Source organism: Stegostoma tigrinum, chromosome 6, assembly GCF_030684315.1.
Source record: "Stegostoma tigrinum isolate sSteTig4 chromosome 6, sSteTig4.hap1, whole genome shotgun sequence".
Lineage (NCBI taxonomy): Eukaryota > Metazoa > Chordata > Chondrichthyes > Orectolobiformes > Stegostomatidae > Stegostoma > Stegostoma tigrinum.
In genome coordinates, this window is record NC_081359.1 from 93,808,266 (window position 1) to 93,821,623 (window position 13,358).

At 39.0% G+C, this 13,358-nt stretch overlaps 1 protein-coding gene across 1 annotated transcript in view; it reads right to left on the minus strand.

The window, feature by feature from the left end:
- The window catches only part of tmem131 (transmembrane protein 131), a 181,116-nt gene that overhangs the window by 64,955 nt on the left and 102,803 nt on the right, over positions 1-13,358 (minus strand). The window contains exons 9-13 of the mRNA XM_059646779.1: positions 5,940-6,016; positions 1,908-2,058; positions 1,765-1,821; positions 929-990; positions 730-838 (exon numbers count right to left, since the gene is read on the minus strand). Of these exons, the coding sequence (XP_059502762.1) occupies positions 730-838; positions 929-990; positions 1,765-1,821; positions 1,908-2,058; positions 5,940-6,016 (456 nt within the window). The remainder of the gene's footprint in view (positions 1-729; positions 839-928; positions 991-1,764; positions 1,822-1,907; positions 2,059-5,939; positions 6,017-13,358) is intronic.

A 13,358-nucleotide genomic window follows, 5' to 3' on the forward strand; every position in this document is an offset into this window, starting at 1 on the left:
ACAAAGTAAGTTACTACGTAATACAGTTGGCTCTTCAACAACACATGAACATTACAAATGCTCCTTGAAATGAATGGCAAACAACTTTGGAAAATTAGACAACTTCTTTGGTTATTGCACCAAAAGATAGAATAGGTATAGACAGTAACAAAAAAGGGGAACTGGAGTAGATTAGGAGAGAAACATCTGCAAGTCCAACATAAAACACACAAGAATGGTCTCCAGGAAGTTGAGTGTGTTTAATAGATAGATAAGGGTCTTAATTAATAAAGGGGATCAAAGTTTCCAAGGAGAAAGGACTGAGTAACGTATCAGCCACAACTGAATGGCAGAGGAGACTAGATGGGCCAAATTGATCCTGCACCTACATCTGACGGTCTTCAGTCGCCAAAATGACAGACAGGGAATGCTGGGAACAAAACAAAAATAAAAACAGGCCACTGTTCTTAGTAAAAACACACCAATACGGAGCATGTGCAAAGAACAGGGAAACCATGAAATAATTAAACATAAGAGGCATTTATTTATACACACTATATTCAGATATATCTTAGATCATCTGTTGTAGTTTGCTTTCTGACCTATTGCATGTAACCATTTGAATGGTATGGAAGTACACAGTATGGTGGACTTCCAGAGAAAGGTACCGCATCTGGAAATGACAAAACAGATTTCCATGAGTTTATCCCGTTCAAAATGAATTATCACTTACTTAGGCAAAACACTCACCATCAAATATAATACTTGCAACTTTGGTATATTTAGTTTCTGATGCCTTCAGTGTAATTGGCCTAAAGTCTACTGTAACAGCTTCATTTGGAGGAGTTGGTTTAATACTCTGGAAAGAGAGCACGTACATTAGTTATCAAGCAAACATATGAAAAGGTAACAATTTGATAGTCTGAAGTCATGGAAAGTAAGAGCTTACTGTTATTGGTACATCTTTTGCTCCTGAATTTAATAAATGAAGGTTTAAAACTTTTGGAAGATCTGTAGAGAAATGACAAGTTTAAATATTTTGCTATTCCTCACATCAGCTGATTGACGAGAATTAAAACTGCAGTTTTAAAAAAAAAAATCGTTTTTTCCTCCCATTACAGGCCACACTGGATTAGAAGTTTACTAGACAGCAAGGGTTTGTAAACTATTCATACCTCTGCAATTAGTTATGCTGCTCCAAGAACTAAAACTGGTATGTTAGAAATCAGATCATTTTTACATGTATTTCATTTGGATGGAGGAACTTGCTAAAGATAGTTAACTAAAATTACAGACATATAGCAAGGTGAGTGTACCACATTGTTTAAAAGAAAAGGTACAATATCATAACCAAACTTCTCAGACAAGATTAAGCCAGTTGACAGTTATGCTGAAAGAATAAACACCAAAACAGTTAGTGAAAGTTGATAAGTTCTAAACTCAACTGTCTTGGCAACGTTGAGTGTTGGGATTAGCCCATGACCTGAATTTAAAAAGTGGAGCAACTCAATGCATCCAGACCGGCTGAGTTTCTCAAGAACTTGATATTAAGATTACTAGCATCTATAGCATTTTGCTTTTACTTTACTTTGAGGACTAGCCCAACAAGTTTAAGTGCAGAAGTGTGACAGGCAGAACAAAGAAAAGAAGTACAGAGGAAACTGAATGAAAAAGAAGTGGCCAGTACAAAGATAGATGGAGCCAGAGCATTTGAAGCAAGAATATGAAGTGGATAAACCAGGATTGATGTTTTACTACTAAATTTCAAACAAGTTCAAAGTTCACCTTGAGTCCGTAATGTGCCAAAATCTAGCATTTCTGTTGAGGAATAAATTCCAGGTGCTGTAAAAGAGTAATTTTTTTTTATTTTAAGATCAGTAGAACCAGACAAGAGAAAAATGTGAGAAAAAATATTAATTTCTAACTACCTGTTGTAACTTCCACCTCAACAGGTAAAATGAGAAATTCTGTATTGTCTGATGCATTTGTTTTTATTCTGATGAATGCTGTGTGATTATCTGCTTCTCTTGAAGAGAAGCTGGCTCGCATCACAGCTTTTGTTTCATAGGGTGGAATCTCCTATTTACAGAAAACAGAATCTTAGGCACATTAAATCAATTGTTATGACACAAGGTTAGTAAGCCAGAACAGCCTCTCTATCACTGGATTTGCAACAAAGAGAAATTAAAACATTCAAATGACCTTTGAAATTGAGCAATTGTTCCAAACCAGTCTTTGCAAACAGGAGATTATAGACACTAAGTTTAGGCTTTAAAAAATTTACAATTTATTACTAATAATGTAACTCTAGCATAACACAAATGAGCAAAAATCTAATATCTGCAATCTAAGCTCAGTCTTCTTTGCATATAAACCTCCACTCACACCGTGACAGCCACTTAATGTACAAAAGAAAATTGATTTGCCAGTTTAATAACCAAAATCAATGAATACTAGGCGTGTATGAAATCCTTTGACAATGGATTGAATTACAGACAAAGGTTGTACATTTGCTTGAATTCTGATGTTAGACCTATGGAAGTTTTTACATATTTCTTACCATTGGTGATTCTTTTCTCAGAATTTTCAATAAGCTGATAACTGGAGAATAACCAGAGAGTGTTCAAAACCAAAACAAAGTTTCCCACTCTAGCAGCTTCTAAATTAAACTGCCTTCTGTCCAAAATCTAGTCAAAGCCAGTTCCCCCACTTCAACATTCTGTGGTTGACTGGCCAGCACTAGTCCTCTCTCAATTGACCAACTCAACATCTAAATAGGTGCCAGTCCGAGTAAAACGGCATCTTGGAGCTGAACTGTCTTCTCAGGTCAGTTTCCAACAGCTGAGACTTTTGTTCTTTTTCTTAAAATAAAACCTTCAGTTCAAAATCAAGTTCTCAACTGCAACTGTCACAGTTCCAAAGTAAACCAAAACTAGACAGTCTAAACACAATTAAATAAAAAAATCCCAGCAGCAAAGCAAATGTTATCCTAAAACAGCCACCACCTCACCAGGCTGAGCAAACTTGCAATCCCTCGAATGTATTAATGACTTAGATGGTGATGGAAAGAACAGCTGTCAAATTTAGTGGTGACAAAAATAGACAGGTAAAAAGGAGGAGGATATGAAAAAGCTGCACAACTTTTTCTAAGTGAATGGGAAAGATGTGGTACATGTACTTATAATGTGGGAAAATATGAACTTGCCTATTTTGTTAGCGAAAACAGAAAGGAGACTTTACTTAAATGGTGAAAGATTGCTGAGCTGTGAAAGAAAGGGTACAAAGGAGATTTACAACTGACTCATGAAAGAATTGCACATTAACCTTTTGCAGGTATAGCAAGTAATTAGGAGAGATAACAATGTTACTTTTACAAGGGAAACAGAATACAAAAGTAGAGAAGTCATGCTCGAGTTATGTAGGGCACTGTTAACACTGTTTTGGGTAAGCATACTGCATTGTGCACCTTATTTAAAAGGAAGGGGTAAAGGCACAAGACAGAGGCGGCAGCGGAGCGAAAGACAAATAGTGAATGAGCGTGACACGGAGCAGGGAGGCACACAAATGGCAAGCTTGGATAGGCTTCCTTTCCTATACTGAGTTAGCAGCAAACTTTACCATCTGTAGTAAAGAATTTAGCATTTTTGTATTCAAATCAGAGTACAGTGTATCCATCAAGTTCCCTTCACTCTCAGCACAGGTTACCTTTTCAAAGGACTCCACTAGATTAGTTAAACATGACATCCCTTTCACAAACCATGTTGGTTCTGCTCAATTATCTTAAACGTTTGGAGTGCCCTGCTACAAAAGTCCTCAACAGGATCTAAATTTTTCCCTTTGACAGGTGTTAACTACTGGCCTGTAGTCTCCTGTTTTCTGTCTCTCTCATTCTTTGAGGAGGAGGAGTTATAGGCATTATTCTCCAATCTATTGGAACCTTCTTTGGATCTAGGAAATTACCAAAATTAAAACTAAATATCACAGGCAACTTCTTTTAAGATCCTAGTAAGTAGTCTTTTCGGACATAGGAACTGGTAAGCACACCGTTCCAACAATTAGTACCATTTCTCGAATGACTAATTTTCTTGAATTGTCCTTCCGATTCAAATCCTGATTTAAACCACTTGTAGAATGTTACTTGCAGCCTCTGTGGGGAAGACAGATGGAAAAAGGCCTGTTCAAGTCATCTGCTGTCTTCTTAATTGGCACTGATACTCCAGACTCACTTTATACAAGGCGGCTTTTTGTTTTATCAACCCTTTCCTTTTCTAAGGATCTGTAAAAATTTGCTATATTTCTAGCTAGCTTCATCTTGTACTCTAACGCATCTACTGTCTTTTATCTGTTTTAAGTGTTAGAAAAGACAGGTTTGAAAATACAGGTTTGAAAATACTGTCAAAAGGAGCAGCGATGAGTTGCTCCATTGCATTTTGTAGATGGCATCTGTTGTTGCCGTGACACTGGTAAAGGGAGTGAATGAAGGTAGCAGATGGGGTGCCAGTTAAGCAGCTGCCTTGTCCTGGATGTTGTTGAGCTCCGAGTGTGTTGCTGGAGTTTCAACTACCCAAATAAGTGGGGAGCATCAAATCACTCCTGAATGTTGCCTTGTAGATGGTGGACAGGTACCAGCGAGATGTAAACTGGTATACTGCATCTTAAAGCAAATCTCACTGTTCAGATCAATGCAGATGTAATCTCAATCCACTTAAATACATTAATAAAATTTAAGTGTAAAACAAGCATTCCTGCTTAAAATTATATTGAATTTGCACAGTATAACAGCGCACAAACTGCAACAAGTTCAACCAGGTCTTGCATAAGCGCAATGGCATAAACTCAGCTTATGCTCATATTTCCTGACTGGAGTTAAACACTGTAAAATGACTGACAAACCACTAGTAAAGATATCCCTTTTTTGTAGCCTGTATAAGTATTGACATTTACCATTCTGAATAGTAATCAATTTCTCTCGTGGCACTCAAAGAATACTACAGGATGTATGATAACAAAACTACGAGTTATTTTCCATCCAACAATTTCACTGACAGCGTCAAAATTTACTTAACACCCAAAATAACATCTTGGAGTTCAGTACTGATTCCATTACGTAGTACCAGAATTGTTTCATACAAAAGTTTTAAATCTTCTTCTGAAAAGGTGGACTTGTAATTTTCACCACACACCTGCTCGAGAAGCACAGGCCTCCCAAACACCACTTCAAAAATGATTCAGCCAAACTCACCAGGCGGACAACCAAATGTTGATTTTATAGTGTCGATCCTAACTCATTTTCTCCAGTTATTGAAATTACTTAAAGTTCTCGGATATGAGCTAGCCTTTACACATCAATGTCAACTGATGGACTTTTTATCACTGACTGATGCCTAGTTTGCTTAGGAAACATGTCGTTAAAACTTATTTCTATTAAAACTCATTTTAAAAAGAAACAGCACAAATTTATCTAAGATCTTTAATTTCTGGGCCATTTCTCTCCATCATTGTTTTGGATACTGCTAAATCAATCAATCTCACTGAAGTAAAGTGGGTCAAAACCTTAAGTCTATAGCCTAACTGCAGATCAAGAACCATCCACCCTGAGCGACAAAACAGAAAAAAACTTACATGTACTATCCTTAATAAAAGTAAAAAGTCCCAAGGCATTGCAGAAAGAAGCAAGTAAAAGGGTTCTTAATTCTAGAGAGACATCTGTTGAAAGATTCTGCTACAAGACACACATATGAAGGGATTTAACTCAAACAATACATACATTTGGGTTCTGAGTCAGTATTACATGGGCAATAAATTAATAACTACCAAACCAAATTTAATAAGAACCCAATTCCTCCAAACAGCCTTAAAAAGTAAAATCATAATAGCATAAGATAGGAAGTAAAATAATCACGTGTCCCACATTTATCTACTGCTTAGTTCCAGATCAGTGACGATCTTGTGGTACTTACCCATAATTTTCTAGGGCCTTCTGGTTGACCTGTTGGAAGTTCTAAGTGCAGATCTCCTCCACTTGAATACATTTCGACTACCTGGCAAAATAAAAACCAAATCTTCATGGAGCATTTTTTCCCCCTCCCCCCAAGGCCCCTAGAAAAGAAAAAGTTGGCCTTTGACAACTGATGAAAATGTCAGGTGTGTGACCTGACTCCAGACAAAGTGGAGATATAGAATGATAGAATGGACTAGAAAGGTAAACAAAGCACAGCACTCTCACTGGCTTCTAATCCTACGCTGTGATTCACACAATTTAATTGTTTGTCCAGGAGGGCCTGAGGATTTCATTTAAATTTATGTGCAGAAACTTTACTAAAACAAAGAGGGGGGCAAGAATGTAGAACTTGCTACTACAGGAAACAGTTCATGGGGGGGTGGGGGGGGAGAGAGAAAAGGGACTGGTGCATTTAAGCAGAAACTTGACAAACACTGGTGGGGTGGGGCAGTGGTGGGAGAAGAGGATACATAATGGTGGCAGATTTAGATGTGGGGCAAAAAACAGGGAGGCTCAATTGAAGCAAAATAGACTGGTTTCGCCAAAAGGCCTATTCTTTCCTGTACATTCCAGTGAACCTTATGTTTGGGTTTATGATTTTAGCTGCACAGAGCAAAGCAAATATTTAGAGCTCTCTTCTTGACAAGAGAAATTAAACTCCAAACAAATGCTGGCCATCTTAGGCTAGAGAATGTTGCAAAATTTGAAACTGAATTGGAGTCAGTGCTGTTTTCACTTTAGAAAAGCAGCATCTAAACTCTTCCTTCAGGTTCTGAATATGGAAAGTGATGCAGCAATATAATAATTTAGCAACACAGATTCCAGTGCCGCTCATTATTTCCAAAGTACAGATTAAAAAGCTGCCTTCCATCCAAGAGTCAGCAATAACAGGCCAATCCAATTTCTCATTCTCTACACAAGCAGAAGGATATTCAACCCTGGGATAATAGTGATTCATAATTTTGATAGTGTTTTCTATTGCCTACAGCAAGTACATACATACCGCAACCTTTTAAAAGCACAGAAGTAGTGGGAACTCCGTGGCTCCCACTCCGATAGTACAGTCGGTTGCACAGTGCACTCATCCAAAGAGATGACAAGTAACATTTTCCAGAAATATACATGTCAAGCAGAACGTAAATTAGTTGGCCTAATTCTCAGAACATATACATCAATCTATTCATTTCAGGCTTGTTTTGTTTAATCCACATGATGTTATTTGTAATCAGAACTCTGCAATAGCATGAGCTTGAAACAGTTACACAAGCTGCAATGACAAACCATGAAAATAACTAGGGAGAGCATATTGGGCCCCTTGAAGATTAACAAGGCTTTCTCTATGTGCAATCACAGGAGATGCATGAGATACAAAATGAGTATTTCATGTCAGTATTTAATGTAGGAGGAAAACATGGAAGCTACAGAACTTGGGAAAATGGTGATATCTTGACAAAAAGTCTCTTACAGAAGGGGTGGTACTCAACATCTGAAAACATCAGCACCTAAAATAAATGTAATTACACAGCTGAGTAATAGAAACAATGCTGTGGGTATACATATCACTTTATTTAAAAGCATAAACACTCACATTGCAGGAGATTGTAGTAGCTGAGGTATATGATTATTGCTGTTTAATCAAGAGTACTAGCTGATATGATGCCGGTTTAAACAAAGTTTGCTGTACTATGAGATATCAATTCCAGGAAAGTTGAAAAGGTTAGCAAAGCCAATAATATTATGATTCATCTTTAAATTCAGCTTCCAAACAAACAAATTTGATTTGTATTGTAATCACTCCTGAATTTGATCTTAAAAATAGCAGACTTGCAAACGGAAGAAAATCAGATAGGCTCAAATGATTTAAAAAATCTGAATGAAGTAATCTCTATAACAGAAAACCATATTGTATTTGCGTTTGGTTATTATTGGCTTTCCACTTAGTTCTTGCAATTAGGTCATTAAGGATTAGTTATCAGTACTGACCTCTACAGAATGCACCCGCAAACATGGAAACTCACGTTCACTACAGCTCATTATCAAAGTTTGAAACAATAAACTGAAACTTTAGCTGACTCAGCACTTAAAATTTGCATGTTGTATTTGTTTAAGACAGCCAAATCAATTAAGACCTCCACAATATTCCAATATTGCTTGTGTGCCAGTTTATTCCATCCATGATCACTATTTGTGGATGTCAAGTGCATGTCTGTTCCACTATTCTCAACAGTTCTATTTCAGGGCATTACAAATTTGTGCAATACAAAATAAAACACAACTTGCAACCAAGTCAAAATGTAGCCTCACTAAAGCTGGTAATAAGAAAGTGAACAGGCGAAAAACATAAATAATTTTGCTTAATGTTATCCAAAGCTGAGGCATTTCAAATGAAGTAACACAAAATAGATTTAAGTAGATCAAATTTCTTTTTCCAACAGTTACAGTCCAATGTCCAATTATCAGCTGTTGGTGAATTTGTGGATCAAGTAAAACATGGATAGAGCAGGGACAGGAATGGTTGTTGCAGGTTCCGGGATTTAGATGTTTCAGTAAGAACAGAGAAGGTGGTAAAAGGGGCGGAGGTGTGGCAGTGTTGGTCAAGGACAGTATAACAGTTGCAGAAAGGATGTTTGGGGACTCGTCAACTGAGGTAGTAATGGGTTGAGGTTAGAAACAGGAAAGGAGAGGTCACCCTGTTGGGATTTTTCTATAGGCCTCCGAATAGTTCCAGAGATGTAGAGGAAAAGATAGCAAAGATGATTCTCGATAGGAGTGAGAGAGACAGGTAGTTGTCATGGGGGACAACAACTTGCCAAATATTGACTGGGAACACTATAGTTCGAGTACTATAGATGGGTCAGTTTTTGTCCAGTGTGTGCAAGAGGGCTTCCTGACACAGAATGTAGACAGGCCAACAAGGGGCGAAGCCACGTTAGATTTAATACTGGGTAATGAGCCTGGTCAGGTGTTAGATTTGGAGGTAGTGCGCACTTTGGTGATAACGATCACAATTCTGTTATGTTTACTTTAGTGATGGAAAGTGATAGGTGTATACCACTGGGCAAGAGTTTTAGCTGGGGGAAAGGCAATTACAATGAGATTAGGCAAGATTTAGGGAGCATAGGATGGGGAAGGAAACTGCAGGAGATGGGCAAATTAGAAATGTGGAGCTTATTTCAAGGAAAAGCTCCTGTGTGTCCTAGATAAGTATGTACCTGTCAGGCAGGGAGGAAGCTGTAGAGCGCAGGAGCCATGGTTTACGAAGGAGGTGGAATCTCTGGTCAAGAGGAAGAAGGTGGCTTATGTTAGGATGAGATGTGAAGGCTCAGTTAGGGCACTTGAGGGCTACGAGGTAGCCAGGAAAGACCTAAAAAGAGAGCTCAGAAGAGCCAGGAGGAGGCATGAGAAGTTGTTGGCGGATAGGATCAGGGTAAACCCTAAGGCTTTCTATAGGTATTTAAGGAATAAAAGAATGACAAAAGTAAGATTAGGCCCAAACAAGGACAATAGTGGTAAGTTGTGTGTGGAGTCAAATGAGATAGGGGAAGCACTAAATGAATTTTCTCAACAGTATTCACTCTAGAAAACGACAATGTTGTCGAGGAGAATACTGAGATACAGGCTACTAGACTAGGTGGGATTGAGGTTCACAAGGAAGAGGTATTAGAAATCCTACAGAGGGTGAAGGATAGATAAGTCCCCTGGGCCGGATGGGATTTATCCTCGGATCCTCTGGGAAGCCAGGGAGGAGATTGCCCAGCCTTTGGCATTGATCTTTAACTCGTCATTGTCTACAGGAATAGTGCCAGATGACTGGAGGATAGCAATGTGGTTTCCCTGTTCAAGAAGGGGAGTAGAGACAACCCTGGTAATTATAGACCAGTGAGCCTTCCCTCAGTTGTTGGTAAAGTGTTGGAAAAGGTTATAAGGGATAGGATTTATAATTCTAGAAAAGAATAAATTGATTAGGGATAGTCAGCACGGTTTTGTGAAGAGAAGGTCGTGCCTCACAAACCTTAGAGTTCTTTGAGAAGGTGACCAAACAGGTAGATGAGAGTAAACCGGATGATGTGGTGTATATGGATTTCAGCAAGGCGTTCGATAAGGTTCCCCACAATAGGCTATTGTACAAAATGGGGAGGAATGGAATTGTGGGAGATAAAGCAGTTTGGATTGGAAATTGGCTTGCTGAAAGAAGACAGAGGGTGGTAGTTGATAGGAAATGTTCATCCTGGAGACCAGTTACTAGTGGTGTACCGCAAGGGTCGGTGTTGGGTCCACTGCTGTTTGTCATTTTTATAAATGACCTGGATGAAGGCGTAGAAGGATGGGTTAGTAAATTTGCAGATGACACTAAGGTTGGTGGAGTTGTGGATAGTGATGAAGGATGCTGTAGGTTGCACAGAGACATAGATAAGCTGTAGAGCTGGGCCGAGAGGTGGCAAATGGAGTTTAATGCAGACAAGTGTGAGGTGATGCACTTTGGTAGGAGTAACCAGAAGGCAAAGTACTGGGCTAATGGCAAAATTCTTAGTAGTGTAGATGAGCAGAGAGATCTCGGTGTCCATGTACACAGATCCTTAAAAGTTGCCACCCAGTTTGACAGGGCTGTTAAGAAGACATACAGTGTTTTAGCTTTTATTAATAGAGGGATCGAGTTCCGGAACCAAGAGGTTATGGTGAAGCTGTACAAAACTCTGGTGCGGCCGCACTTGGAGTATTGCGTACAGTTCTGGTGACCGCGTAATAAGGAGGATGTGGAAGCTTTGGAAAGGTTGCAGAAGAGATTTACTAGGATGTTGCCTGGTATGGAGGGAAGGTCTTGCGAGGAAAGGCTGAGGGACTTAAGGCTGTTTTCATTAGAGAGAAGAAGGTTGAGAGATGACTTAATTGAAACATATAAAATAATCAGAGGGTTAAATAGGGTGGATAGGGAGAGCCTTTTTCCTAGGATGGTGACGGCGAGCACGAGGGGGCATAGCTTTAAATTGAGGGGTGAAAGATATAGGACAGATGTCAGAGGTGGTTTCTTTACTTAGTAAGGGAATGGAACGCTTTGCCTGCAACAGTAGTAGATTCGCCAGCTTTAGGTACATTTAAGATGTCATTGGGCAAGCATATGGACGTACATGGAATAGTGTAGGTTAGGTGGGCTTGAGATCGGTATGACAGGTTGGCACAATATAGAGGGCCGAAGGGTCTGTACTGTGCTGTAATGTTCTATGTTCTAATGTTTCTTGTCAGAGAGATTCAGAGTCATACAACACCGAAGCCGCCCTTTGGCCAGAGTCTGTGCCAACCTTTCTACACTAATCCCAATTTCGAGCACTTTCTTTCATAGCCTTGAATGTTATGAGATTTATGCCAAAAAGGCAGAAGTACTCTCAATAATCTTCAAACAATTACCAAGTGGCTGATTCATCTTGGCCACCGCGCCACCTACCCCCCCCGACACACACACACACACACAGGTCCCCAGCATCACAGATGCCAGTCTTCAGTCAATTCAATTCACTGAGATATCAAGAAATGATCGGAGGCACTAGATTCAAAGGGAACGGGTTCAGACAACATCCTGGTGACAGTACTGAAGAATAGTGCTCTGGAACTTGACACACTCCTAAGCAAGCTGTTCTTTAGAACGTGGGCATCACTGTAAAGGCTGGTATTTATTGCTCATCCCCACGGCCATGAGTGCTCAGGATCTGGTTACAACTGGGTGGCCTGCTCTGCCAACTCAGGAGAGCTGAATGAGAATCACATTATCCTGGCCTGAAATAACCGAGGCCAATTTGGGTAAGAGTAGCAGATTTCATTTCTTAAAGGAAAGGACTGAATACAGCAAATGGGTTTTAAATGAAAAATTGGAGTTTCTTTATTATCAGTAAGAGTTAGAGTTTTAGTGCAGATTTATTGATTAAAGTTCAATTCCTCAAGCCCCGTGGGGGGAATCTGACTTAGTGTCTCTGGAGGATTGAAGCCTCTGGATTACTGAATTACTGATCCAGTAATATTATTGTTACACCCAAGTCCCTATTAATGCCTCTACTGCTCACATGTTTCAGAGACAGAAAAGCAACCATGATATAGTTAGGATTTGCAGCAAGAAAAATGGGAAATAAAATTGAGTAGACCTATTTCTTTCCAAGATCAACAATTGGCAGCTACAAAAGAAGCTATTCTAGACATTATTTAAAATCCGTCACACTGAGCAGTTTCTTGAAGCTTGTCCCATCTGCTCTGTTTTAGATACAATGCCTGAGGGGTAGTTACTTTGGTCATTTATTTTAGTTTGCCGAAGAGAACAGGCTACCTGGCATTGCCATTTGCAGCTACACACTCCTACCACAGGATGGAGCATCATTAGCTCCAGATCATTTATTTTAACATTGCCACTACTTAGACAAGTTCAGCTTCCAAATCACTGCCAACATTCCTAATCTTCCTCCTGGAAGAAAGTAATTTTGAAATTACTCATCATTTACTTCTTTCCTCTCTATATTTAATTAAAATGAGTCATGCAACTTTTCAGTAAGCAATCTTACTTCCATTGTGGAAAAACCACTTTCTGACCTCAAGAGTTCTCTTACACCTTAAGCGACTAAAATCCTGGCAACACCACAAGACCAGTTTTACAGCTTTTCCAAATTGTTGGCAGTCCTACACATTTGACTCATTCATTTGGCAGTGCTGCCACATCCCATGAAACCTGAACTCTAGTCACTGGGCATATGCCTAAACATCACTTACTCTCAGATGGAAGCTCAGGCTTCTGAATTTCAGTTTTGCACGTCATATGTTACTGCGTGTCTTTTCCTAACCCATGAGCACAGCTACACAAGCCAAACCTTTTAAACATATCAGTTCAAATTCTCAAAGTGTCATAGCTACTAGACTCTGTGCTTTAACTTTCACTTCATAGTCAAGAATAATTGGAGTGAACCCTGTTATTTCTGATCTCTTCTAGCAGATTATGAACATTATTTAACACCATAACCTAAGCCCCAGTCTTGCAACAGACTAATAAATGCAATACTAAACATGCCGACTAATGGAAAAGCGGAAGACATGAATTGAAGGATTAGCACAGATGTAATGTGTGAAGTAAAACTTTGGAACTGTTCCATTTGATGATCACTTCTGTACATTTAAATAACTTGCAAAAGATTCAAATCCTATAACTTCCATATTCAACATCAAGTAGAATGTCATTATTTAACTTTAAACAAAACTAAATCACTCAAAATTACTCAATCACTCAGTTTAGTGTTTCTCTTCAACTTGTCATTTGGAGCGTGCCCTATTTGAATCAGAGGTTGTGGTTTCAAGGCCCAGTCCAAAATCCTTAAAACCTAAAAGTCAAATTGGCATTATTGGGCAC